At 39.8% G+C, this 26,922-nt stretch overlaps 1 protein-coding gene across 1 annotated transcript in view; it reads left to right on the top strand.

Annotated features, from left to right (window-relative positions):
* The window catches only part of VPS35 (VPS35 retromer complex component), a 33,535-nt gene extending 8,527 nt beyond the window's left edge, over positions 1 to 25,008 (top strand). The window contains exons 2-17 of the mRNA XM_047791163.1: positions 709 to 807; positions 2,831 to 2,927; positions 3,449 to 3,572; positions 4,936 to 5,118; positions 6,468 to 6,681; positions 9,319 to 9,402; positions 10,081 to 10,190; positions 12,493 to 12,589; positions 12,693 to 12,841; positions 15,042 to 15,249; positions 15,643 to 15,798; positions 18,680 to 18,802; positions 21,297 to 21,476; positions 22,323 to 22,562; positions 23,021 to 23,164; positions 24,042 to 25,008. Of these exons, the coding sequence (XP_047647119.1) occupies positions 709 to 807; positions 2,831 to 2,927; positions 3,449 to 3,572; positions 4,936 to 5,118; positions 6,468 to 6,681; positions 9,319 to 9,402; positions 10,081 to 10,190; positions 12,493 to 12,589; positions 12,693 to 12,841; positions 15,042 to 15,249; positions 15,643 to 15,798; positions 18,680 to 18,802; positions 21,297 to 21,476; positions 22,323 to 22,562; positions 23,021 to 23,164; positions 24,042 to 24,221 (2,388 nt within the window). The 3' untranslated portion in view covers positions 24,222 to 25,008. The remainder of the gene's footprint in view (positions 1 to 708; positions 808 to 2,830; positions 2,928 to 3,448; positions 3,573 to 4,935; positions 5,119 to 6,467; positions 6,682 to 9,318; positions 9,403 to 10,080; positions 10,191 to 12,492; positions 12,590 to 12,692; positions 12,842 to 15,041; positions 15,250 to 15,642; positions 15,799 to 18,679; positions 18,803 to 21,296; positions 21,477 to 22,322; positions 22,563 to 23,020; positions 23,165 to 24,041) is intronic.
* The last annotated feature ends 1,914 nt before the right edge of the window (positions 25,009 to 26,922 follow it).

The following is a 26,922-nucleotide window of genomic DNA, read 5'->3' on the forward strand; positions in this document are numbered from 1 at the left end:
GGGATCGAAGCTGCAACCCCGTGGCTCCCAGTCGGATTCGCCAACCACTGTGCCACGATGGGAACTCCCAAGCAGATTTTTTTCTGATGGCAAAGAGAAGACTAGATATATTTTGTCCAGTATGATTGAAGATCTTTATATTTGAAATGATAAGGTCGGTTCTTGAGGAGAGTACTGTTTATGGTGTTACACTATGCGTCACACTAATTTCAACTCTTTCTAAGCTGTCTAGTCCCTTGTTATATCCTGCCTAAGGGGATCTGTGTTCTCATTAACTGGTTCCTTGGTCTGTCAAAGAATACACTAAAATGCAGATAAAAAGTAGTTTAGAGAAAAGGAGTCTTTTAGAGATTTGGGTTAGACTCTGCATCGCAACAGATTGGTTATGTTCTAGTTGGAGTCAGAGTGTATTAGTGGAATGCAGGCAACCATTAACTACCACTTTATGTTTCTTCGAGGCCAGTCTGCTATAGGAATGTTGAGTCCGCTTCTGAGAGAGAAGAAATTCTCTGCATATTACTTTTCAGTGACAGCCCAGCTCTCTGTTAATTTGTCACAAATTGATACATGAATTTGAGATGTAAAACTGGAATGAACCTTGTATGAAAGCCTTGGAAGCATAAGCCATGGCTGGAACTGTAGAAATAGCAGATGTGCTAGAAGAGAGTGCTAATGAGATACTAACAGGAGGACTTAAAATTCTTACAGCCTACAACACAGCAGTCACCTCAGGATGAGCAAGAAAAGCTCTTGGATGAAGCCATACAGGCTGTGAAGGTCCAGTCATTCCAGATGAAGAGATGCCTGGTAAGAATGACAGCATGGGGGAGACAGTTGCATCTGCGTGTTCTTAAGAACACCCGCTGTGTTTTCTAAAGTCACATAGCATCACTGCTTCTGGAAAATCTAATCTTCACTTCCAGCTTGCGCAAGCACTCATGGAGCAATTGCAGCAGATAGCACTGTTGAAATATTTACTTACGTTTATATTTATGGTTTGGGATTGTCTGTCTTCCCTACCAGAATGTAAGCTCAATGAGGATAAGAGACCCTGCTTTCTATTTACACATCACTGTGTTATCACCATACTGATATCTGACCTGAATTACCAGCCTCACTGGTTCTGAACCTCAAACCTGAGGAGTACTTGGCATGAAATGGATGCTTAATAAACACTGATTGAACAAATGCACTTAAAGACTTTCTATTTGAATTATTTAGCTTTTCCCCCTATCTTGAGGGCTTTTATTTGTCCTGAATAGATATATTTTTTGTAGGAACTAGCTAAAAATTAAATTTACACCTATTTATATGTTTTCATATTCTGAAAGGTTGGGTAGGAAATAATCTGTGTAGAAACTGTAGATTCTCTGGATTAAAATTTAAGAAATGAGGGCGTTCTCATCATTGCTCAGAGGTTACCAAATCCAACTAAGATCCATGAGGATGCGGGTTTGATCCCTGGCCTCACTCAGTGGGTTAAGGATCCAGTGTTGCCATGAGCTGTGGTGTAGGTCACAGACGTAGCTTGGATCCCCAGTTGCTGTAGCTGTGGTGTAGGCCGGCGGCTGCAGCTCCGATTTGACCCCTAGCCTGGGAACTTAAATATGTTGCAAGTGCAGCCCTAAAAATGGCAAAAAATTAAGAAATGGATCTGAGTTCTCCATCTGGTTAAGGATTCGGTGTTACCACTGCAGCAGCTTGGGTTTCTGCTCTATATTGGTTTGGATTTGATCCCTGGCCTGGGGTACTTCCACATGCCATGGGTGCAGCCAAAAAAAAAAAAAAGAAAGAAAAGAAAAGAAATGGAACCAAATAGGCTGGTACTTCAAGTTATAAGTTACTGTGTTGATGATAATAGTAATATCTTACCTTTGTTAACTGTCCTAGAGTTTCTAAAGCTTAGTAATACGCTCTTTTAACTGCTGGCATCTCTTGTATTGCTTTTCTTCCAAACAAATTTGCAAAAACAAAAGTCATTGATTGGAGAAAGTGGGTGGGCATGGAGCTTGCTATTGCTTGCTTCTTTCTCTTTCTGTGTATGACTAGTGCTTCCTGCGTCTAAAGGAATTGTCTGCATTTACCTGTTAACTGGGAACAGGGTCTTTGTGAGGAGGAAAGGATACTTATAAGAACAGACATATCTGAAGATGATTTAACCTATGACTAAGCTATTGTTAGTTTAGTATCTTCAAAAGAATCAGTGTGCCAGCTTTCTTTTTTTTTTGTCTTTTTGCCTTTTTCCAGGGCCGTTCCCAAGGCATATGGAGGTTCCCAGGCTAGGGGTCGAATTGGAGCTGTAGCCGCCGGCCTAAGCCAGAGCCACAGCAACTCGGGATCCGAGCCTCGTCTGCGACCTACACCACAGCTCATGGCAACACCGGATCCTTAACCCACTGAGCAAGGCCAGGAACTGAACCCGCAACCTCATGGTTCCTAGTCAGATTTGTTAACCACTGCACCACAACGGGAACTCCCAGCTTTCTTGATTTCAGGTAAAATGTGAATTAGTGGAGCTGCTAGTTTCATAGTTGCTAGAGGTTGTAGAAATTGGTGTTATGCCAGGAAGCTCATGGTCTTAGATATGTACGATTTGCTAAGCTTTGAAGCCCTGGTGAGGAATTATGTATCTTTTTCTTTTCAGTAAAGAGAAAGCAAGGTGAAACCAAACTCGATTTTTACGTGATTAAAACAATTTATACTGTTTAAATTAAAGGTGCTTTATACTTTTAAACTGTGTAACAGGTCCTTGATGAAAGAGTTTATATAACCAAGTTCAATGTTTATTTAAATTTAAGCATTCTTACCAATTCTTTTGGTATTTCTGTAGGACAAAAACAAGCTTATGGATGCTCTGAAACATGCTTCTAATATGCTTGGTGAACTCCGGACTTCTATGTTATCACCAAAGAGCTACTATGAACTTTGTATCTTTTGAAAGTTGAAGAATGATCATTTTGAACATACTTTTTTCTTGATAAGGCCATATTTTATTTGTTCCTTATTTTTCTGAAATTCTCTTGTTCTTCATTGTCTTAACCAAATAGTATTCATTCTCCATGCAGATGTGCTAAATGAAAAAAAGAAAAATTTAGTGTCAGAAACCCTTTTTCTATGCTTAACTTCTTTAAGCGGGTTTATATTTCACTTTTCACACCCCTCCTGAAGGATATTGCTACAATTTTGTCATTTAGGACTCTGGAACGGAAAGGAATTCAGTGATTTGTCATTTCAAAACCTTTTCATCGTCTGTCAGGCTTCATCAGACATCTTAAAAACCCTTATTTTAAAGTAAGGAAAGCCCAACTGAAATTCTGTCTTCACTTAAACATGCTCTCTTCCAGGACTAACATTTAAGAAATTTGCCCAGTAATTTAATATGAGTCCAACAAGTTGCAGAGTATTGCTTAGTTTGGCTTAGTTTTGAGTCCTTAATGATAATTAAAAGATATGGCTATTTCTGATGAACTGCACTACTTGGAAGTCTACCTGACAGATGAGTTTGCTAAAGGAAGAAAGGTGGCAGATCTCTATGAACTCGTGCAGTATGCTGGAAACATTATTCCAAGGCTGTAAGTTATTAAGAATCTGAGGGCTTTTGTTTCTGCCTTTCGTACTTTATCTTATATCGTTTAAAATCAGCAGCTTTTTTTTTTCCCCTGTCTTTTCTAGGGCCACACCAGCAGCATATGGAGATTCTTAGGGGTCTAATCCGAGCTGTAGCTGCCGGCCTATGTCACAGCCACTGTCATAGCCACAGCCACAGCAATGCCGGATCCTTAACCCTACTGAGTGAGGCCAGGGATCAAACCCACAACCTCATGGTTCCTAGTCAGATTCGTTAACCACTGTGCCACAACGGGAACTCCAAAATCAGCAGCTTTTTAAAAACAAATTTTTTTTTGTCTTTTTGTCTTTTTTGTTGTTGTTGTTGTTGCTATTTCTTGGGCCGCTCCCGCGGCATATGGAGGTTCCCAGGCTAGGGGTTGAATCGGAGCTGTAGCCACCAGCCTACGCCAGAGCCACAGCAACGCAGGATCCGAGCCGCGTCTGCAACCTACACCACAGCTCACGGCAATGCCGGATCGTTAACCCACTGAGCAAGGGCAGGGACCGAACCTGCAACCTCATGGTTCCTAGTCAGATTCGTTTACCACTGCGCCACGACGAGAACTCCTAAAAACAAATTTTAAGGTTATTTAATTTCTTACCGAATAGAAATTAACATTCTGTTAGTGATTTTTTTTAAGGTTTTAGAGTATAATTACTTCTACTTTTTATAGATTTTTGATGAACTTTGGAAGTAGAAAAAATGGACACATTTAAATCTCTTGACTATTAGAAAAGTTAATATGATAATTATAGGAGACCAAACATGCTTAAAGGTGATAATGAGATACATTAATAGAAATATATATATATATACACACACAGAAATATATATATATAGAGAGAGAGAGAGAGAAAGAAATTGGGGGAGGTCAGTGAACAGTTATATTTTATTTTTTTTCTTTTTCTTTTTTTTGGCTTTTTAGGGCCGCACCTACCGCTTATGGAGGTTACCAGGCTAGGGGTCCAATTGGAGCTACAGCTGCTGGCCTACACCATAGCCACAGCAGCATCAGATTCGAGCCGCATCTTCTACCTACACCACAGCTGGTGGCAATGCCAGATCCTTAACCCACTGAGCAAGGCCAGGGATCAGACCTGCAACCTCATGGTTCCTAGTTGGATTCATTTCTGCTGTGCCATGACGGGAACTCCCAACAGTTATATTTTAAATCAAATGATATTTTCTTCATCATGCAAGGGAAAACTTGATTCTTGTCTTGTTTATTTAACGTCTGTGTACAGTGTATTTGGATATAATTCGAATTCTTTACCTGAATATATTCTATATATTTCTAATCAAATGTTTTCTCATAATTCCCCTAGTTACCTGCTAATCACAGTTGGAGTTGTGTATGTCAAGTCATTTCCTCAGTCCAGGAAAGATATTTTGAAAGATTTGGTGGAAATGTGCCGTGGTGTACAGCATCCGTTGAGAGGTCTCTTTCTTCGGAATTATCTTCTTCAGTGTACCAGAAACATCTTACCTGATGAAGGAGAGCCCACAGAGTGAGTGGTTTTCTTTCTTGATTTAGTTCTAATGTGTTTTTCTCTGCTGTTGTAAAAGGTGTTAAAAGTATAGAAAAGTATAAAGTATAAAGAAGAAAGTAAATATTAATAATCCTCCTACCCAGAGTCAGATACTAGTAGCATTTTGTGTATAGATTTCCTTTGAGACATAAAATTCCTCAGTGTATGTGGTGTGATACAAAAATGTATGCTTATGAAAAATATGTCTGTGGATTATTTGAACCTGTGTTTTTCATTGAACATCATTGAGAGCATTTTTCCATTCCATTAGATATTCTTTGAAAATCTGATGTTTTGAATGACTTTTCGAAAATTGTATTGTGACGAAATCATGAAGTATACTTAACTTTTTCCAAGAGCTAGCCAGGTTTCATGTTGTTTCTTGAATATCTATCAGTTTTCGTAATTTATCAGCTTCTAGTTACCTTAGAGTATAAGTGATTTTAATTATCTATCCACATAAATATTAATTGTAAAACAGAAAAAAAACCAAAGGCCAATCAGAGAGAGTCCTGTCTCGTCTGTGACCAGTGTTCCAGTATCCAAGTCCATTGTGCTTTCATCCCACAAAAATGGCAAATGGTCAGCCTGCTGTGGTCTTCACCCACCTCGGTGAACTATTCACATGACAGGTTCCCTAGATGGGGGAACTTCATTCCTTTTTTTTTAAAGGTTATTCATTTATTTGTAAGGCGTACAATTTAGTAATTTTTTGTAAATCCGCATTATTTCCTTTTTAAAATAAAGACTAATGGAAATTTTACTGTGCATGGTATAGAAAGGATAAAAAATTTAACAGTGTAGAGAAAATGGTGAGGTTATTTTCTTTATTATGATTTGACTAAGTGTTGAGCATTTAATTAAGCAAATAGTAAAAAATTTTGAAAACTACTAAGTATCCTATCTCAGGAGCTATAAACATAAGCAGTAAATACTTGGTCTCTTCCCTTACAAAACTTACATCCCAATTGAAAACTTAAAATATTCAACAATGAAATGATGAGGTAACAGTACATTCTGTCAGGTTTTTTAGGCTTTTTGAATTAATGGAGCGCAACTCCAAGAACAAGTTTAGTTAGCTCAGCAAAAAGGGAGGGGAAAGTTTTGTCCCTTTAAACTTGAACTGGTCCTCTCCCTGGTATTTTTTTTCTCGAGCCTGCTCCCCTTGAAATGGCATATCAAGCCAGTGAAGTTGAAAGTGACTTTCAAAAAGCATTGGTGTATTAAAGAGACTTAAGAAGGAAGTGTGAAAAAAAGAGGAATAGTAATAAGTTGTTCCTATAATTTAAATACTGTATGTAAAGATTTTTCCAACTGTTTCTTTTCAGTGAAGAGACAACTGGTGACATCAGCGATTCCATGGATTTTGTACTACTCAACTTTGCAGAAATGAACAAGCTCTGGGTTCGAATGCAGCATCAGGGACATAGCCGAGATAGGGAAAAAAGAGAACGAGAAAGACAAGAACTGAGGATTTTAGTGGGAACAAATCTGGTGCGCCTCAGTCAGTTGGAAGGTGTAAATGTGGAACGCTACAAACAGGTTTATATCTTTTTACTTGTCATCTTTTCTTGGGTCATGACATACACATTAAGTCTGAATTTTTAAGTTGAGCATTTTTGTTAAATAATGTTGCATTGAAAACCATTGACAGAGTTCCTATTGTGGCTCATCGGGTTAAGAACCCGGCTACTATCCATGAGGATTCGGGTTCAATTCCTGGCCTCGTTCAGTGGGTTAAGGATCCGGCTTTGCTGCAAGCTGTGGATGTGGCTCAGATCCCATGTTGCTTCGGCTGTGATTTAGGCCAGCAGCTGCAGTTCCAATTCGACTGCTATCCTAGGAACTATCCGTATGCCACAGGTGCGGCCCTAAAAACAAAAACAAAAGCAAAAGCATTGACAGTCAAAGAAGACCTAAATAAACCAAAAGCTATATTTTATGGAGTTCTCTTCGTGGCTCAGCACTTAACGAACCTGACTAGGATCCATGAGATTGGAGTTCGATCCCTGGCCTTGCTCAGTGGGCTAAGGACCCGGTGTTGCTGTGAGCTGTGGTGTAGGTTGCACACACAGCTCGGATCCTGAGTGGCTGTGGCTGTTGCTATGGCCGGCAGCTGTAGCTCCAATTCGACCCCTACCCTAGGAACTTCCATATGCCACAGGTGTGGCCCTAAAAAAAAAAAAAGGCTATATTTTATGTTTGCGGATTGGAAGACTCATTCAAAACTATCAAGATACCTATTTTCTTTCAATTGAGATTTAGTATATTTTACTGTAGATTTACGCTAAAGCCATAGTAATGTGGTATTGGTAAAGGGAATAGATATATAAATCAGTGGACATTATATCAGGAATTAGCAAACATTTTCTGTAAAGGATCAAATAGTAAATATTTTTTGGTTTTGCAAGCCATATGGTCTTTAGCTACTAAATTCTGCCAGTGTAGTGCAAAAGCAGCCACAGACAATGTGGAATCAATTTACAAAACCAGGCATTCATTTTCCAGCAACATGGATGCAACTAGAGATACTCATACTAAGTGAAGTAAGTCAGAAAAAGACAAATACCATATGATATCACTTATATGTGGAATCTAAAATACGGCACAAATGAAGCTATCTACAAAACAGAAACAGACTCAGTGGACGTGGAAAACAGACTTGCGGTTGCCAAGGGGCAGAGGGGGAGGTAGTGGATGGGGAGTTAGGGCTTGGTAGATACAAACTATTACATTTAGGATGGATAAGCAATGAGTTCCTGCTGTACAGCACAGGGAACTATATCCAATCTCTTGGGATAGACCATGATAGAAAAAAAATATACACACACACACACACATATATAAAAAGAAAAACAGGCATTAAACCAGATTTGCTGACCCCTAGAAGAGACAGTCCACAGTAGACCTATGTGTATGTAATCAATTATTGTTGATAAGGGCGCAAAGACAACCTCTTCCACAGGTGATTCTGGAACAGTTGGACATCTATATGCAAACATAGCCCTGAACTGTGACTCATCTTCATGTTATGTAGAGAAATTCAAAAACATTGATCAGAGTCATAAGTGCGAAATTTGCAACTCTGAAACTTTTAGAAAAAAACACAAAGGAAATCTTTTATAACGTTGGATTAGACAGAGCTTTCTTAGGATACCAAAATTACAAACCTTCCTAAAAGAGAAAAAAAATTGATAAAATAGACTTAATCATAAATGCCTTTTATGAAATAGAAACCCCCAACTTTTTATTTAAAAATTCTTCTGGGAGTTTCCTCTGTGGAACAGCACGTTAAGGATCCAGTATTGTCTCTGCAGTGTCTTGGGTCACTGCTGAGGTGTGGGTTCAATCCCCAGCCCAACGCAGTGGGTTAAGGATTCAGTGTTGCTGCACCTGTGGCTCAGATTCAAGTCCCTGGTCTGGGAACTTCCGCATGCTGTGGGCGCAGCCAAAAAAAAAATATTCTTCTGTAAAATTTTAAAGTTTAGGATTTCTGGTGGTTTAGGGGGTTAAGGATTGGGCATTGTCACTGCTGTGGCAGGTTTACTGCTCTGGCGCAGAATTGATCCCTGGGCCCAGAACTTCTGCGTCCCCAATTTTTTTTTTTTTTAACTTTTTTATGGCCCTACTTGCAGCATATGGAAGTTCCCAGGCTAGGGGTAGAATCAGAACTGCAGCTGCCAGCCTATACCACAGCCACAGCAACACCAGATCCGAGCCACATCTGCAACCTATGCCACAGCTTGTGGCAATGCTGGATCCTTAACCCACTGATTGAGGCCAGGGATCAAACTTGCATCCTCACAGAAATTATGTTGGGTTCTTAACCTGCTAGACCATAGCGGAAACTCCTAATTCTTTATTTTTGAACATTAAAAAAATTGTAAACTACAGAGAATATACAGGAGAGGCACACAATTTTAACAAAACTATAAAGAAATTCCCATGTGACCCCCTCCCCTAGAAACCCTCAGGCCCTCATGGATACTAGTCAGATTCTTAACCCACTGAGCCACAATGAGAACTACCCCCCAAAATTTTTAAGTTTAATTTGGAAATAAAATATGGCCCAGAAAAAATTTACAATATGATTTTAAAATTAATAGTTTAAATGTGTATTAGAGGAGTGACTTAAGATTTTTGAAAATAGTCTTAACTCTTAAATTTTTTTCCTCTTAGATTGTTTTGACGGGGATATTGGAGCAAGTTGTAAACTGCAGGGATGCTTTGGCTCAAGAATATCTCATGGAGTGTATTATTCAGGTAGGTGAGAACATTCCATTTTTTTTTTTAAAGGACTTGTGTTTCATTAATTTTCATTGTTTTGGAAAAATTCTTGATAGAATAGAAAAATAACCTTTCCTGAAGAAATCCCTTTCTCCTATTGATATAATAACTTGGTCTTTGTATTGATGTAGGAAAGAGTAAATCACCTCCCAGTTTTCTAGAGTATCAGTAGTTTTAGTTGAAAACTAAACTAGTTTAGTTTAGGTATACTTTGGTTAATAGGATAATTCTTTCTGGGCTTTTGTTTAGAGGGGCTTAAAAGTGATGTATTTAGGAGTTCCCCTGTGGCTCAGCAGGTTAAGAACCCGACTAATATCCACGAGGAAGCAGATTTGATCCCTGGCCTTGCTCAGTGGGTTTAGGATCCAGCATTGCTGTGAGCTGCAGCATATGGTCTTAGATGTGGCTCGGATCTGGCATTGCTGTGGCTGTGGCATAGACTGGCAGCTGCAGCTCTGATTCGAACCCTAGCCTGGGAACTTCCATATACTGCAGGTGGGGCCGTAAAAAGAAAAAAATAAAAGTGATGTATTTGAATTTAGTCGTATATAAGATGAAAATGATTTTTTCCACAAATAGCAACTTGAAATACTAAGTCCAGAACATAGTGTGAAATGCTTTTACTTATATAAATTAATTATTATTGATTTTCAGGTTTTCCCTGATGAGTTCCACCTTCAAACCTTGAATCCTTTTCTTCGGGCCTGTGCTGAGTTACACCAAAATGTAAATGTGAAAAACATAATCATTGCTTTAATTGATAGGTAAGAACTTCCAACACTGGAGAGCAGTGTTTTAACGTGGGATTAATGAATTTAAAACATTTCTGTGAGTTATTTTTTCTGTTACATCTTTATTATGTTAATGATTTTGATATAGTTAAACTAGTTCTGTAGGTATAAGTATTTTAAGTGCTTGGCTAGTTTAGGCATGAAAGAAAATTAGCTTTTAATTATGCAGGAAGCATGGGGAAAATGCTTTTAATCTCTGAATTTAATTAGCATTTAAAGATATTGTGCAGGAGTTCTCGTTATGGCTCAGCGGAAACGAATCTGACTAGGAACCATGAGGTTGCAGGTTCGATACCTGGACTTGATCAGTGGGTTAAGGATCTGGCGTTGCCTTGAGCTGTGGTATAGGTTGCAGATGCAGCTCAGATCTGGCGTTGCTGTGGCTGTGGCGTAGGCTGACAGCTGTAGCTCCAATTGGACCCCTATCCTGGAGACCTCCATATGCCGCATTTGTGGCCCTAAAAAAAATTTAAGTGTTTGGTATTATACAGACCAAACACTTAAATTTTATAAATCCAAAGATCACCAAAGAATAAAACATTTTTTTACCATGGTGAAAGTTATCTTTCAGTGGGAACCAGTTTGACTTCTTTATCAAGTAGCCATAAATACAGATAATTAAGAATGTTCAAATAATCGCTCTATCATCACATTTTTTTTTAAGAAGAATTTTCCTTTTTCTTTTTGATCTTTTTAGGGCCTCTCCCAAGGCATATGGAAGTTCCCAGGTTAAGGGTCAAATTGGAGCTACAGCTGCTGGCCTACACTATAGCCACAGCAACGCCAGGTCCTTAACCCCTGGAGTGGGGTCAGGAATTGAACCCATGTCCTCTTGGATACCAGTCATGTTTGCTACTGCTGAGCCACGATGGGAACTTCCAAGAATTTTCAAGTCTTAAAATGTTCGTAAATCCCCTTGAGATGAAGTTTTACTTCTTTAGCCCTTGATCTTGATTAAAAGAATACAGCTTGGTGTCCAATAATGGCTTTAATGAGTGGTTGCTGGCTGCTGGTACACAGTATGTGTGCTGCTTGTGAGCATTCTCATCATTGATGTTAATGAAACCAGAAACCCAGGCGAACATTTATTTCTGCAAGTACTTTTTATTATATTTTAAAAATCTAAGTTTTAAAATCTGAGAATTTATATAGCAAAATTCTCCAAATAATCAGCTCAATTCTGGGCATTAAGAATTGTAAGTTAATTGGGTATATACTCTTCACACTCGTGCACCCCCACTCACCCCCCCGCCCCTATCCTCCCAGCCATGCTGAGCTGTGGCTTGATGTGGGATTTTAGTTCCCAGACCAGGGATTGAACCTAGGCAACAGTGGTTCACCACATGAAGCACCAAATCCTAACCACTATACCACCAGGGAACTCCCTAATTGGGTATATGCTTAGTGGAAGCTAATAACTGTGTTTTCCTATGTTGGGCATAACGTCACTTAATCATTTCTGTCAGTAGTGGTTCTGTGCTTTAAAAAAAATATGAATTCAGTTGTAATCATGACAGTGATAATGGAACAGAACATTATTTTGAATAGTTTAAGAGGTGGGAAATAGAAGTTAACCCTACCTTTAGAATTAATTGTGTTTTAAACCTTGCAGTAGTAAAAATGCATTATCTTAAAATAGCCTATGTAGTTTTTACTCTTTTAGAGATTATTTTTTATAATCGTGGCTGTTGAATACATTTGTCCAGTTAATGAATTTCTATCCATATCTACTTAATTGGGCTTCAAAGAATTTGGCAAAATTGGCCTGATAAATATCTGTTTGGGTATGGTATAAAGTAAGAATGCAGTGAAATAAGGCATTGTTGGTAAAACTGTTCCATTAAAAATGAATTTGGAGGGAGTTCCCCTTGTGGCTCAGCAGGTTACGAACCTGACTAGTATCCACAAGGATGCAGGTTCGATCCTTGGTCTCACCTAGAAGGTTTAAGGATAGTGTGTTGCCATGAGCTGTGGTGTAGGTCGCAGTCGTGGCTCAGATCCCGAGTTGCTGTTGCTGTGGCTGGCAGCTGCAGCTCCCAGTTTGACCCCTAACTTCTATATGCCACAAGTACGGTCCTAAAAAGAAAAAAAAAAAAAAAAGAATCGAGAGAATGATCAGCTGTATTCCATGTCTTATTTTTAAACCTTTTTTTTAATGTTTTGGGAGAAGTACACTTGGAGAAAAGACAGAAAAGCATAAAGAATCAACTGTCATTCGTGATCCCACTACCCAGGTCCCTGTATCTTTTTAAATACAAAATATTTTCTTTTTCAGATTAGCTTTATTTGCTCACCGTGAAGATGGACCTGGAATCCCGGCAGATATTAAACTTTTTGACATATTTTCACAGCAGGTGGCTACAGTAATACAGGTTTGTATGGCTTTTCTCCTAAGTTCTTAACACTTTGAAACTTAGCTGGTGAATCCTTTTGTAATTATTGAAAATAAATTTCATGTTTTTTTAAACATTCCAGTCTAGACAAGACATGCCTTCGGAGGATGTTGTATCTTTACAAGTCTCTCTCATTAATCTTGCTATGAAGTGTTATCCTGATCGTGTGGACTATGTTGATAAAGTTCTAGAAACAACAGTGGAGATATTTAATAAGCTCAACCTTGAACAGTAAGTCAAACATTTTTGTAAAATCCCTCCATATGCCACAAGTACGGTCCTAAAAAGAAAAAAAATTTTCTGTCCCAGATTTGTTTTCCTTTCTCAATTCCCTTTTGAAATGCTTGCATTCGTCTCGTTATAAGCATGTGTTAAATTGACATGCCTGGTACTGACCAGGGCAGAGAGTGGCAACCAATTGCTTGGTTGTATACTTTGACCGGGTCTTGGCATTCATGGACCATAGCAGCCTTCAGAGACCAGTGTCTCCAATTCAGACCTCTTTGTATTTATGCAGGAGTTTCGTTTTTAAAACTAGTAAGGAAACTCTTTGTGTCAAGCAGTATTTCCATAAGTGGTTTCCTACAGATGAGTAAGTTGTGAAAAATTAGGGAAGCATGTATGCATTTGAGATGTGGAAATTAAATGGGTTAAAATTTTTTTCTATTTTGAGCTTTGGCTTTGATACCTTCAAGGAAAGCATATTCTTTTGCTTATTTGGATCTTCCTCAGCTATGCTGTCCCAGACCTGTAACATCCTCTAGTGGCTGCTGTGGGCAGTTCTAATCCTGTTGTCTTTTCCCAGAAGCCCCCTTACTGTCCCATCCTCCACTGTTTCTGAACATCCTAGTCAAGCTGGGTCTCTCCTTGTCCTATATTACTCATTTCACCTTACATTATCTTTTTCCTTTACCTCTCTCAGTAGTTTAGTTGCATCTGGAAGATTTCTTCTTTCTTTTACTTCTTTTTAGTCTCCTTTTTCCTTTTGTCACTGCCATTTTTTTGTGAATTGAAAAACATTCCGAGAGTTCCCATTGTGGCGCAGCGGAAATGAATCCAACTAGGAACCACGAGGTTTCGAGTTCGATCTCTGGCCTCGATCAGTGGGTTAAGGATCCAGTGTTGCCATGAGCTGTGGTGTAGGTCACAGACATGGCTCTCTGATCTGGCATTGCTGTGGCTGTGGCTGTGGCGTAAGCTGGCAGCTAAAGCTGATTGGACCCCTAGCCTGGAACCTCCGTCTGCTTCGGGTGCAGCCCTAAAACGACAAAAGACAAAAGAAAAAAAAAATCCCAGATCTTGAATTGATAAGTAACACATCTATCTTCCCTCAGTGAGTTTTAGGGTAAAATTAGGCAAAATAATTAGAAATCCCAATCTCTGAAGGTCTTATAAATGCCTGGATATGTCTCGGTCTCCGTAGAATGTTCCAGTTTCATCCTGCTTTTCTTTAGTCACTAACACTGATGCAGAAGAAATAATTTGTGTATTTTTCTATTTTGTTGAATAGTTAAATTGTGTGGATTTTTCATCTTGACTCTACAGGACTTACTGGCTGCCTGCCCTAACCACCACTTAAAAACACTTCCCTTAGAAATACTAGATTCTAAACAGTCATTTTATTAGGGTTTTTTTTGTCTTTTTTGTCCTTTTAGGGCCGTACCCGCAGCATATGAAGGTTCCCAGCCTAGGGGTCTAATTGGAGCTGTAGCCACCGGCCTACACCAGAGCCACAGTAATGCCAGATCCGAGCCACATTTGCAACCTACAACACAGCTCACAGCAACACCAGATTCTTTACCCACTGTGCCAGGACAGGGGTCAAACCTGTAACCTCATGGTTCCTAGTCAGATTCGTTTCTGCTGTGCCATGACAGGAACTCCTTTTTTTTTTTTTTTTGGCTTTTTTGGCTTTTTTGGGTCTTTTTCGGCCCCACCAGCAGCATATGGAGGTTCCCAGGCTATGGGTCCAATCAGAGCTGAAGCCGCCAGTCACAGCCACAGCAACACAGGATCCGAGCCACGTCTGCAACCTACACCACAGCTCATGGCAACACCAGATCCTTAACCCACTGAATGAAGCCAGGGATTGAACCCGCATCCTCGTGGATGCTAGTCGGGTTTGCCAACCAGAGCCCACAACAGGAACTCCTCTAGTCATTTTAACTTTCACTATACAGCCTGTTCATGAATTGGGACTCATATATAGTTTGTTGTATCAATAGGACATTAATGGATGAATAAGTGTTTTGGTTAGATAGACATCTGACAGCCATTTTGTGGAAGTGATTGGGGTATTTTGGGGTGGTGTGATTCACTCGACCCATTTCCATTAATGTATAAATAAAAATTTTCAAATTTTTAATGTATCAAGTACTGTTTGTGTATATGGAATGTTATTTTTAAAGGGCTCTTGTTTTTCTTTTTGCAGTATTGCTACCAGTAGTGCAGTTTCAAAGGAGCTCACCAGACTTTTGAAGATACCCATTGACACTTACAACAATATTTTAACGGTCTTGAAATTAAAACATTTTCACCCACTCTTTGAGTACTTTGACTATGAGTCCAGAAAGAGCATGAGTTGTTACGTGCTTAGTAATGTTCTGGATTATAACACAGAAATTGTCTCTCAAGACCAGGTAAGAAAATATTGACATGCAATATTAGGAAAACCAAGATAATGTTGTTACAGCTTTAGATCTTGAGACAGACATATGATATTGGGAGGGGGTGGTAGTTTACTATTTAAAAAAAGTTGTAAGTAGCTTATTCATAATATAAATGAGAAAATTGGAGATGTGTAAAGAAGAAATAGTAAAATAACTATAATCCCACCAGGAAGGGAATAACTATGATTGATTAACATTTGGTGCATCTCTTTTCTAGACTTTAATCTGTATGTGTACCAACAGGCATATATTTTCTTACAGAAAAAAGAATTATGTTGTTGATACTGTTTTGTAACTTGGCACAACTGGAAACACAATGCTGATGGTTTCACCACACTGGTTTCTGTGTCTCCCGTGCTGCAGGTGGATTCCATCATGAATTTGGTATCCACGTTGATTCAGGATCAGCCAGATCAACCCGCAGAAGACCCTGACCCAGAGGATTTTGCCGATGAGCAGAGCCTTGTGGGCAGATTCATTCACCTTCTACGGTCCGAGGACCCTGATCAGCAGTACTTGGTATGAATTAACTCTAACTGTACCCCTTCAGCAACTTCTAGTGAAATCACATGTATATGTGTCTCAAATGTTCTACTGCAGGTTGAGGTACTAGAAAGTTTTGAAAGAATTGCAAATGAATGAGGGACACGGAGTTCCTATTGTGGCTCAGGGGGTTAGTAACCCATGAGGATGCAGGTTCAATCCTTGGCCTCACTAACTGGGTTAAGGATCCAGTGTTGCCACGAGCTGGCCTTGCCATGAGCTTTGGTGTTGTAGGTCACAGACGTGGCTCAGATCTGGCGTTGTTGTGGCTGTGGCATAGGCCAGCAGCTACTGTTCCCATTTGACCTTTAGCCTGGAACTTCCAGGTGCCATGCTAGAGAAAACAAAAGAGATTATGTGGACTTTTACTTTATAAATAAATGCATAATTCTTTGCAAACTTCTGGAGTTTATGAGGAACAAATTGATGGCTGTAGTTTCTTTTTTTTTTTTTTGTCTTTTTTTGCTATTTCTTTGGGCCGCTCCTGTGGCGTATGGAGGTTCCCAGGCTAGGGGTCGAATCGGAGCTGTAGCCACTGGCCTACACCAGAGCCACAGCAACGTGGGATCCGAGCTGCGTCTGCAACCTACACCACAGCTCACGGCAATGCCGGATCCTTAACCAACTGAGCAAGGCCAAGGATTGAACCCACAACCTCATGGTTCCTAGTCAGATTCGTTAACCACTGCACCACGACGGGAACTCTGTAGTTTCTTTTTTTTAATTTAATTTTTATTTTTATTTTTTTACACAGCAGGATCTCATTGTTAATCCATTCCAAAAGCAGTAGTTTGCATCCGTTAACCCCAAGCTCCTGATCCCTCCCACTCCTTCCCCCTCCCCCCAGGCAACCACAAGTCTATTCTTAGTTTCTTAAGAATTATAGAAAAGCCTGTCTTCTTTTTGTTGGTGTCCAGTAATCGTTCCATGTTCATTTTCTTTTTGAACTCTGGGCTGCTTTTAGAGCTGTTTAGTGATTTACCATAATAAATTTAAAATATAAGCAATGATCCTTATATTCAATCGTGTTTATGTTTCCAAGGTTTGCAAACAGAAGTTTTATGTGTTTGCCACATTGAAAATGTGTGAGGACTTGAAGATTAAAATTGCCTTTGTCTTAGCCCCTCTTTCCTGGCAAAGAATAATCAGATGAGATTCTCCCTTTCTTTATCGGTAGTCCTTAGTAAGTCTTTGTGAAGTGAATAAAACATGCTGCTCGAGTAGGATTGTTGGTGACTGATACTGGATAATTTGTTTTAATGAAAGATAGCACAGATGGCTGCCTAATTTTTTTTTTTTTCTTTTTAGGACCATACCAGCAACATATGGAAGTTCCCAGGCTAGGGATCAAATTGGAGCTGCAGCTGCCAACCTGCGCCACAGCCACAGCAATGCAGGATCTGAGCTGCATCTGCTCCCTACACCACAGCTTACGGAAATGCCAGACCCTTAACCCATTGAGACCAGGGATGGAACCCACATCCTCATGGATACTAGTTGGGTTTGTAACCCACTGAGCCACACAATGGGAACTCCTATGACTGCCTAATACTGTGTGGACAGAGTAGTTTAACCATGAGGCTAAGTGTTAGTCTGCCATGTACAGAGAAACCTTTAAGGTGAGGATCTTAAGCCATGACTTCCCAAGGAGGAAGGCATTCTCTTCCTATCCATCTACCATTATCAGAAATTCACGAAGTGAATATGTCACACGTTTTCTTACACTTATTTGAAAGTATGTCATAAATTCTTGTGGTTTTTCTGAAATTATATGATATACCAGCACTATACATAACTTTTTTTTTCCTTTTTATGGCCACACCTGTGGCATATGGAAGTTCCCAGGCCAGGGGTTGAATTGGAGCTGCAGCTGTGTCCTACACAGCTACAGCAACACCAGATTGGAGCCGTATCTGTGACCTACACTGTAGTTTATAGCAACGCCAGGGATTGAACTTGCATCCTCACAGAGACAGTCCTTAACCCACTGAGCCACAGCAAGAACTCCTACGTAATTTTTTGTATCATAATGGCCAGTATTTTCTGAGTACATGCCTTGTGTAAGTACCAGTAATACTGGACATCTGTTACTTAATCTTCCCAACAACCCTAAGAGAAATATATTACCGCATTTTTCAAATGAAACTCAAAACTGGAGTTCCCATCGTGGCTCAGTGGTTAACAAATCCGACTAGGAACCATGAGGTTGCGGGTTCGATCCCTGGCCTCGCTCAGTGGGTTAAGGATCCGGCGTTGCCGTGAGCTGTGGTGTAGGTCGCAGACGTGGCTCGGATCCCGCGTTGCTGTGGCTCTGGCGTAGGCCGGTGGCTACAGCTCCGATTCGACCCCTAGCCTGGCAACCTCCACATGCCAAGGGAGCAGCCCTAGAAAAGGCAAAAAGACAAAAAACAAACAAACAAACAAACAAAAGAAACTCACAACTAAGAGAAAGTAAATAGTAGTTTGCCCAGAGTCACACAAGTGTTAGAGTATCCTTTTAAATGTGTCTGTCTTCAGAGCCTGAACTCTTTATCAACACAGCATACTTTGTACATGTGCATATGAACATCTGCTTACCCCTTACTGGCTGTGTAACCTTGGGCAGGTTACACAACCTCTCCGAACTTTAAGCTTCCCCATTTGTAAAATGGGGTTAGTATTTGTTTCAGGTAGTTGTGATGACTCAGTAAGAGAAGAAATGTCAAAGTATACCACGAAGGCTGGTATATTGTATATATTAAAAAATGGTAGCAATGATGATGATTACAGCCTCCCTGTAATTGTATAAATGATTGATTGATTATAGTTTCTATAATTATAGAAAAGATTGATGGGTTTTGTTTGTTTGTTTGGTCAGATTTTAAACACAGCACGAAAACATTTTGGAGCTGGTGGAAATCAACGGATTCGCTTCACACTGCCACCTTTGGTATTTGCAGCCTACCAGCTGGCTTTTCGCTACAAAGAGAATTCTAAAGTGGTGGGTTTACTTTTAAGTATGTCACTGCTTTTTCCCCTTTTTCCTCTGTGTGTGTGTGTGTTTTAGTTCATTATTATAGAAAATTTCAAACTTAATAAAGAGACAGTAGTATAATAAAATCCCAGTTTCAGTAACTCTCAATTCATTATTCATCCTGTGTTGTGTTCCTTACAGTGATTAGATTAGTTAGTAGATTGCATACTTATTGAGGGATCACATAAAAAGACTTAGAAATGAAAGGTTAAAACAGTTTAAATTTATTCTTATAAGTTTTCCCTTATCAGTGTGAGACATTGATAAGTTTATTACAAAATTGGCTCAGAATGCTTTAGTTTTTCAACAATGGTTTTATTTTCTTGGAATCTTTATAAAGTACCAGTTCTAAAGTGATGTAGTAATCTCATTCAGAGGTTGCAATACATAACAAGGAAGATCTAATTCAGGTTAGCTTTGCTTAATGAAATGACCCAGAATTACATAACCACTGCTTTCTAAAAGCCTATAATTTTATAAGTTGTGTACATTTTTTAATGAGCTTATTTATCCCTTTTACAATCAAAATCATGGCTTAAGTCTTCAGTGGTGTACTTTTGTTGAAAATATCCCAGTCTGATGTCCCTGAAAGTTGGGCAGACAGGTTTATGTAAAAGAACAAATGTCAGTAAATGATTGTCTAATAATGGGGAAGCAAGATGTATTCTGTAGCCCTACCAGCATGACATAGCATGCCTTTGGCCAGTCTTTCACGTTGGACCTTTTTTCCTAGCATTTTATGGATAAGTATTTGTGAATGTAACAATAAAAGAAGCAACTGCTAAGAGCACCTGTTGTGGTTCAGTGGAAATGAATCCAACCAGTATCCATGAGGACATGGGTTTGATTCCTGGCCTTGCTCAATGGGTTAAGGATCTGGCATTGCTGTGAGCTGTGGTATAGGTTGCAAACACAGCTCAGATCCCCTGTTGCTGTGGCTGTGGTGTAGGCTGGCAGCCGTAGCTCCAATTTGACCCCTAGCCTGGAAACTTCCCTATGTCACAGGTGTGGCCCTCCCTAAAGAGACCAAAAAAAAAAAAAAAAAAAAAAAAGAAAGAAAAGAACTGGTTGCTGTAACAGAAAATTTAGATAGTCAAACATGAGTGAAATATTTAACTTCACTAGTAATTACAGCAGTAAACTCTTTTTTTTGCCTTTTCGGGCTGCACCTGTGGCATATGGAAATTCCCAGGCTAGGAGTTGAATCGCAGCTGCAGCTGCCAGCCTACACCACAACCACAGCAACACAGGATCCTTAACCCACTGATCAAGGCCAAGGATTGAACCCGCATCCTCGTGGATCCTAGTCAGGTTCATTAACGAAGGGAACTCTGACAACAGTAAACCTTTTTAGAAATCAAACTGGTAAAGAAAAAATAAGGTCCTTGGGGTTCCCGTCATGGCTCAGTGGTTAATGAATCTGACTAGGAACCATGAGGTTGTGGGTTCAATCCCTGGCCTTGCTCAGTGGGTTAAGGATCCGGTGTCGCCGTGAGCTATGGGGTAGGTCGCAGACATGGCTCGGATCCCGCGTTGCTGTGGCTCTGGCTAGGCCGGCAGCTACAGCTCCGGTTGGACCTCTCTAGCCTGGGAACCTCCATATGCCATGGGCGCAGCCCTGGAAAAGGCAAAAAGACAAAAAAAAAAAAGTAAGGTTCAGCAATGGCAGTGGTGTGATGAGAGTTCCTTCTTATCTAGTAATGGTGGGAATGTGAATTACTACAATTGTTCCAGAAAACCCTGGCAGTATATAAATAGAGCCTTAAAAGATCCAATATTTCCACTTCTAAGGATTTATACTAAGGAAAAAATTAGATATTCAATAAAATTTTGTGTTTATAGAGCATTCGTTATGATATTAAAATTATTTCCAAAAGGTAGCAGTTAAGTGAATTATGCTGTCTTGTCAATGGAATATTTTCTAGCAATTAAAGTGATTTTAATAACTTTTAGTATCATGAGGAAAATTATGACAAAATAAGTGACAGAAAAGAAGTTGAATAGAAATTATTTACAGCATGAACATAGTCTTTTCAGTGAGTACTTTAAAGTGGAAAACAAAACTATACAGAGAGATCCCAGTGACATCATATTTGAAAAGAAAAGACATTAACATCAGAATATTATCAGTGATTATTGCTGGGTGATAGATTTAGGGAAGATTTTAATTTTTGAAATTCTTTTGTGGCTTTTCCTAATTTTGTCCAATTTAGGAATGTGTCACTTTTCTGATGACAAAAAAACAAATACCAAACATATAAAAACTGCAAAGCTGCTAACCTCAAATAGATGTTTTGAGAAGACATTTGTGTGCTCTGAGAATGAGACAAGATAGAAGGAAACTGTGAACTCCACTTAGTCACTCTGTCTGTTCTATAGAAGTTTTATAGAAAAATGAATATTCTTGAGCAAGTTAATCTTGAACGTAAGGTCATTTAAACTATTTTTTTTCTTATTTTAGGATGACAAATGGGAAAAGAAATGCCAGAAGATTTTTTCATTTGCTCACCAGACTATCAGTGCTTTGATCAAGGCAGAGCTGGCAGAATTACCCTTAAGACTTTTTCTTCAGGGTGCTCTAGCTGCTGGAGAAATCGGTTTTGAAAATCATGAAACAGTAGCATATGAATTTATGTCCCAGGTGATGATCTGCTCTCTTTCTGGGTGGTTTTAATTCATTTGCTAGGAGTTCCTGTTGTGGCTCAGTGGTTAACAAATCCGACTAGTAATTATGAGGTTGCCGGTTTGATCCCTGGCCTCGCTCAGTGGGTTGAGGATCCGGTGTTGCCATGAGCTGTGGTGTAGGTCACAGACCTGGCTTAGATCTGGTGTTGCTGTGGCTGTGGTGTAGGCCGGTGGCTACAGCTCCAGTTCAACCCTCAGTCTGGGAACCTCCATGTGCCGCTGGTGCGGCCCTTTTAAAAAAAAAAAAAAATTCATTTGCTGTGTTCAGTCACCTGTAGTTAATGGTGATGGTACATATGGATTTACTCTTCTCTGAATTTTAACTACCCCTTTCCCACCATCTTGATGGGAAATACTATGCCTTTTTTTTTTGGCTGGGCATGCAGTGGTTTGATGTGGGATGTCGGTTCCCAGCTCATGGCTGGAACCAGGACCACAGTGGTGAAAGCACCAAATCCTAACCACTAGACCACCAGGGAACTCCCAAATTATTGACTGGTTTGGAGCAGGAAAATTGATCCGTTACTGGGTGCTAATAAGATTTAGTATTTTCAAGCGAGTCATGGTAAAACTGTTTCATGGGGAAAAAATTTCCTTTGTTAATCCAGTTTAAGAACCCTGGATTTAACAAAAGTTCATACAGGTGTCTTTACTGCAGCTTGTCACCCTCTTTGTCCTGTGCTCCTCCAAGAGAGGGTACTGTATCTCTTGGAGAGGGTGGGGGTTTGATGGGAAATACTTTGGAAAATGCTCTAGCAGACGGTTGGTCCCTAAAGGTCACTTCTGGCTTTGTGTGCACCAGGCATTTTCTCTGTACGAAGATGAGATCAGTGATTCCAAAGCACAGCTGGCTGCCATCACCTTGATCATTGGTACTTTTGAGAGGATGAAGTGCTTCAGCGAAGAGAATCATGAACCCTTGAGGACGCAGTGCGCTCTTGCTGCATCCAAACTTCTGAAGAAACCTGATCAGGGCCGAGCTGTGAGCACGTGCGCACATCTCTTCTGGTCTGGCCGAAACACAGACAAAAATGGGGAGGAGGTAAGGTGGCAGGGGGTGGTCCTTCTGACCGACAGGGTTACCGAAGGGACCTTTAATAGGGAATGCTGTCTTGGCCTTGTGCCTTGGAGGTGAAACATGTGGAGGGCCCGGCAACCTGACAAAGAACAATTTTGGTTAAAAGGAATGAAATGGAGTAATGTATGGAGAGTTCCATCTTGTGGCGAGGCCTCCACTTTGAGGATATTCTAACAGCAAGTTGTACCGCTGCTTTTAAAAAACATACCTTATCCAATAAATACAAAACATTTAACATATACATATACAAAGCACCATCCTTGTTTTAAAATGTAGCTGTGTACGTAAACAAATGAAGAGGATTTAAATTTATCGTGTCTCTTGAAAATACGAAAGAGCCGCTGTGTGTGTTTATTTCTTGGTGTGAAATGGCACATTTGTGATTCATTAATCTCTTTCATGCTCCCCGCTCTCCCTTCTAGCTTCATGGAGGCAAGAGGGTAATGGAATGCCTAAAGAAAGCCCTAAAAATAGCAAATCAGTGCATGGACCCCTCTCTACAAGTGCAACTTTTTATAGAAATTCTGAACAGATATATCTATTTTTATGAAAAGGAAAATGATGCGGTAAGTGAACTTGTTAGTGAACTCATATTTTCCGTTCTTGCTCTTAGATTTGATAGATACAAAAGTTTTTCATCCCAATACTTTCTTTTTGGTTTACAAGGGTCAGAGTTTGGAGAATCTACCTAAGTGGTCTCTTTTATTCTCCAAAATTCTTCTCTGTCTATATAGATGGAGCGCTGTAACAGAAAAACTGTGTCCAAGAAAATTGTTATCTTTTTTGCTTATGAGTATTTAATAAAAGTGTCACTGTTTAAAAAATACAAAATAATTTATAAATGCTGAATGGTAAGCCCATTTGTCATCACAAATAAATTTAGAATAATTCCTAAATAAAAGATTGATCAAGACTTATAGATTAGGAGTTCCCTTCATGACTAGGAACCATGAGGTTGCAGGTTCAATCCCTGGCCTTGCTCAGTGGGTTAAGGATCTGGCGTTGCTGTGAGCTATGGTGTAGGTTGCAGACGCGTCTCGGATCCTGCAATGCTGTGGCTGTGGCGTAGGCTGGCGGATACAGGTCCGATTAGACCCCTAGCATGGGAACCTCCATATGCTGCAGGAGCGGCCCTAGAAAAGGCAAAAAGACAAGAAAGAAAAAAAAATTATAGATTAAATAAAATTTTGCTTCTGTTCTTTTACTGGTTCATGATGGTCTATATTTTTCTACAAGTTTGTTGGTTGGGTTTTTTTAAAAAAAATTAAAGGTGAATAGCCAATAGCTGTTGCTCAAAGCAGGGATTGTATTCTCATCTTTTTTTTTTTTTTCTTTTTTTGGTAATTGATAAGAGTAACACAAACTCCTCAAAACATTTTTATTAAATTATGGGGTTTTTTTGTGGTACATGCTTGACTGTGCAATTGTACATATCTTTTGTAGGTCACAATTCAGGTTTTGAACCAGCTTATCCAAAAGATTCGAGAAGACCTCCCAAATCTTGAGTCCAGCGAAGAAACAGAGCAGATTAACAAACATTTTCATAACACACTAGAGCATTTGCGCTTGAGGCGGGAATCACCAGAATCTGAGGGGCCAATTTATGAGGGACTCATCCTTTAAAAACGGAAACAGGCTCACTACCCTCCTTTCCATGTACATCCAGTAAGGGTTTTATTATACTAGGCTTCCCTTCCATAGATTGTGCCTTTCAGAAATGCTGAGGTAGGTTTCCCGTTTCTTACCTGTGGTGTGTTTTACCCAGCACCTCCGGACACTCACCTTCAAGACCTTAATGAAATTATTCACTTCATAAGTGTTCAGGTCTGTCTGATCACCCTCAGTAGCATGATGGATCTGCTATTTAAATTTCCCGTGATCTGTTTAAAAAAATAAAAAGCCAAAAAAACCCCACTTATCTCTGTTACTAATGAAGCTCTCCTTCCTTTTTTTCTGTTTCGTTCCATCGTTGAGTGTGTGATTTCCTTCATTACTTGGGAGTACTAACCCGGAAGTGTCTGTCTCTCTGTTCCGAGATTAATTTAGAAAAAGGAATACTGTATGTGAAATTCAGCTTGGGCTTTTCCAGAAATGCAAGATAAGGCCATGTGTAATATTTTCCCTAAAGTTAGAGTATATTAATGCATGTTTTGAGAATTTTAAAGCACCATGGTCCCAACCAGAAGCTATATTTTGCATATTTGGACTCAGCCATCCATCAAGAACTTTTGTTGTCCTTTGGTCATATTTATCAAAATAATTTTTGTTCTAAATAGTATAAAATAGAAAATTTGTGATCTATATAATTTATGTATAACCTTCATTGTTGTAAATTTAGGGGGAAATGCATCATACAATTAAGATTTTTTTTTTTTTTCCACCAGTGAAACAATAAAGTTGCTATTAACAATTGTGGACCTTTTTCCTTTCATACTATCTTGATTCATAAAGGAACTAGTAGAATGAGTATGGAATTTAATAGACATCGTCATGTTCACAGCGCTCACTTGTTCAACTGTTCACTTGTTTTATGTATTTATTTGGCCACACCTGCAGCATGCAGAAGGTCCCAGGCCAGCGATCCAACCTGTGCCACAGCAGTGACAACAGCAGGTCCTTAACCTGCTGAGCCACCGGGGAACGTCTCACTTGTTTTAAACGTTTATGAAGCAAGGCACCATCTGCTCTTTTAGTCATGCTTACTCGTTTGTTCTCCTCAGCTTTACGCTGCTGTCCTAGGCACGATTCCTCCACATCAACTCCCAAAAGGCTCACCCACCTATATAATCTATTGCCTGACGAATTATCCCAGATCTTAAAACAAATATTTGTACATTTGTCTGGAGGAGCTTAGCTGGCGGTTATGGCTCAGGTTGTCTCTTGAGGTTGCAGTCAAGATTTGGGCTTAGGAGTTCCTGTTACGGTGCAGTGGAAATGAATCTGACCAGTATCTGTGAGGATGAGGGTTTGATCTCTGGCCTCGCCCAGTGGGTGGGGATCCAGCCTAGCCAGTGAGCTGTGGTGTAGGTTGCAGACACCACTTGGATCCCAAGTTGCTGTGGCTGTCGTATAGGCTGACAGCTACAGCTCAGATTCAATCCCTAGTCTGGGAACTTCCATATGCTGTGTGGGTGAGGCCCTAAAAAAAAAAAAGTTTGGCTGAGGTCACAGTCACCTGCAGGCCCCATTAGGGCTGACTTCCAAACTCATTCACATGGCTGTTAGCCAGCTGGAGGTCACTGTTCTCTGGTGGGCCTTTCCAAGGGCAGCTCGAGTGTCCTCAAATGTAGCAGCTGGCTTCCCTAGAGTGAGTGACCTGAGAGAATAAGGAGGAAACCACAAGGCCTTTTTATGACCTGACCTTGGAAGTGACCCACTGATTTTGCCTTACTGCTTTGTTAGAAGGAAGTCACTAAGTCTAGGTCATACTCAAGGGCAAGGGTTGAATTAAACTCCACCTCTTGAAGGGAGAAGTTACAAGGAACTTATGGACATTTTCAAACGACCACATTACCATCTCACCATTTGCCCCTCCCATTAATAGAGGTCTAGCCCCTGTTAGGTGCAATGGTCTGAATGTGTTCCCCCCAAATTCATAAGATCCTAACCTGCAAAAATACCAGGAGATGGTGCCTTTGGGAGGTTCTTAAGTCATGATGGAGTCTTCATGAATGAAACTAAAAGAGGCCTCAGAGAGCACCCCTTCCACTACGTGTAGTCACAGATCAGCAGCCTGAAACCCAGAAAAGGGCCCTCACCCCAGGTTCCTTGGTCTTGGACTTACAGCCCCCAGAACTGTGAGAAGTAAATTTCTGTTGTTTATAAGCTACCCAGCCTGTGATATTTTGTTATAGCAGCCCAAACAAAGACCTTAGGTTTTATAGGATCAAATGTTTCCAAAGTCAAAAAATTAGTACTATTAAAATCTATCAAGTACACTAAGCCTTCCTGTGGAAACTGTTAATCCAGCAAACTGTATTTTGCAGGTGTTTACTTTCTATTAATCTGATTATGGAATAGAGGTTGCCATGTGCATCTTCATTCACATGGTCTGTGAAATACAGCTGGAAAAGTAGACTATTCAAAGAGAATAGTCAAGTTTGAGCTCAGGAGAGGATGGGATGGGTCAGAGGTAAAAAGATGTCAGTACAGAGTGTAAAATATTTCTTTTTCTTTTTTTTTTCTTTTTTTTTTTTTTGGTTGAGGTGAAGACACCAAATTTTAAAAATAACCAAAACTCTGCTAATTTTAATTTATAGATTTCTTTATTGAGCACTTACTATATGCAAGACATGGGTCCTAGATACTTTATACACTTTATATC

Source organism: Phacochoerus africanus, chromosome 8, assembly GCF_016906955.1.
Source record: "Phacochoerus africanus isolate WHEZ1 chromosome 8, ROS_Pafr_v1, whole genome shotgun sequence".
Lineage (NCBI taxonomy): Eukaryota > Metazoa > Chordata > Mammalia > Artiodactyla > Suidae > Phacochoerus > Phacochoerus africanus.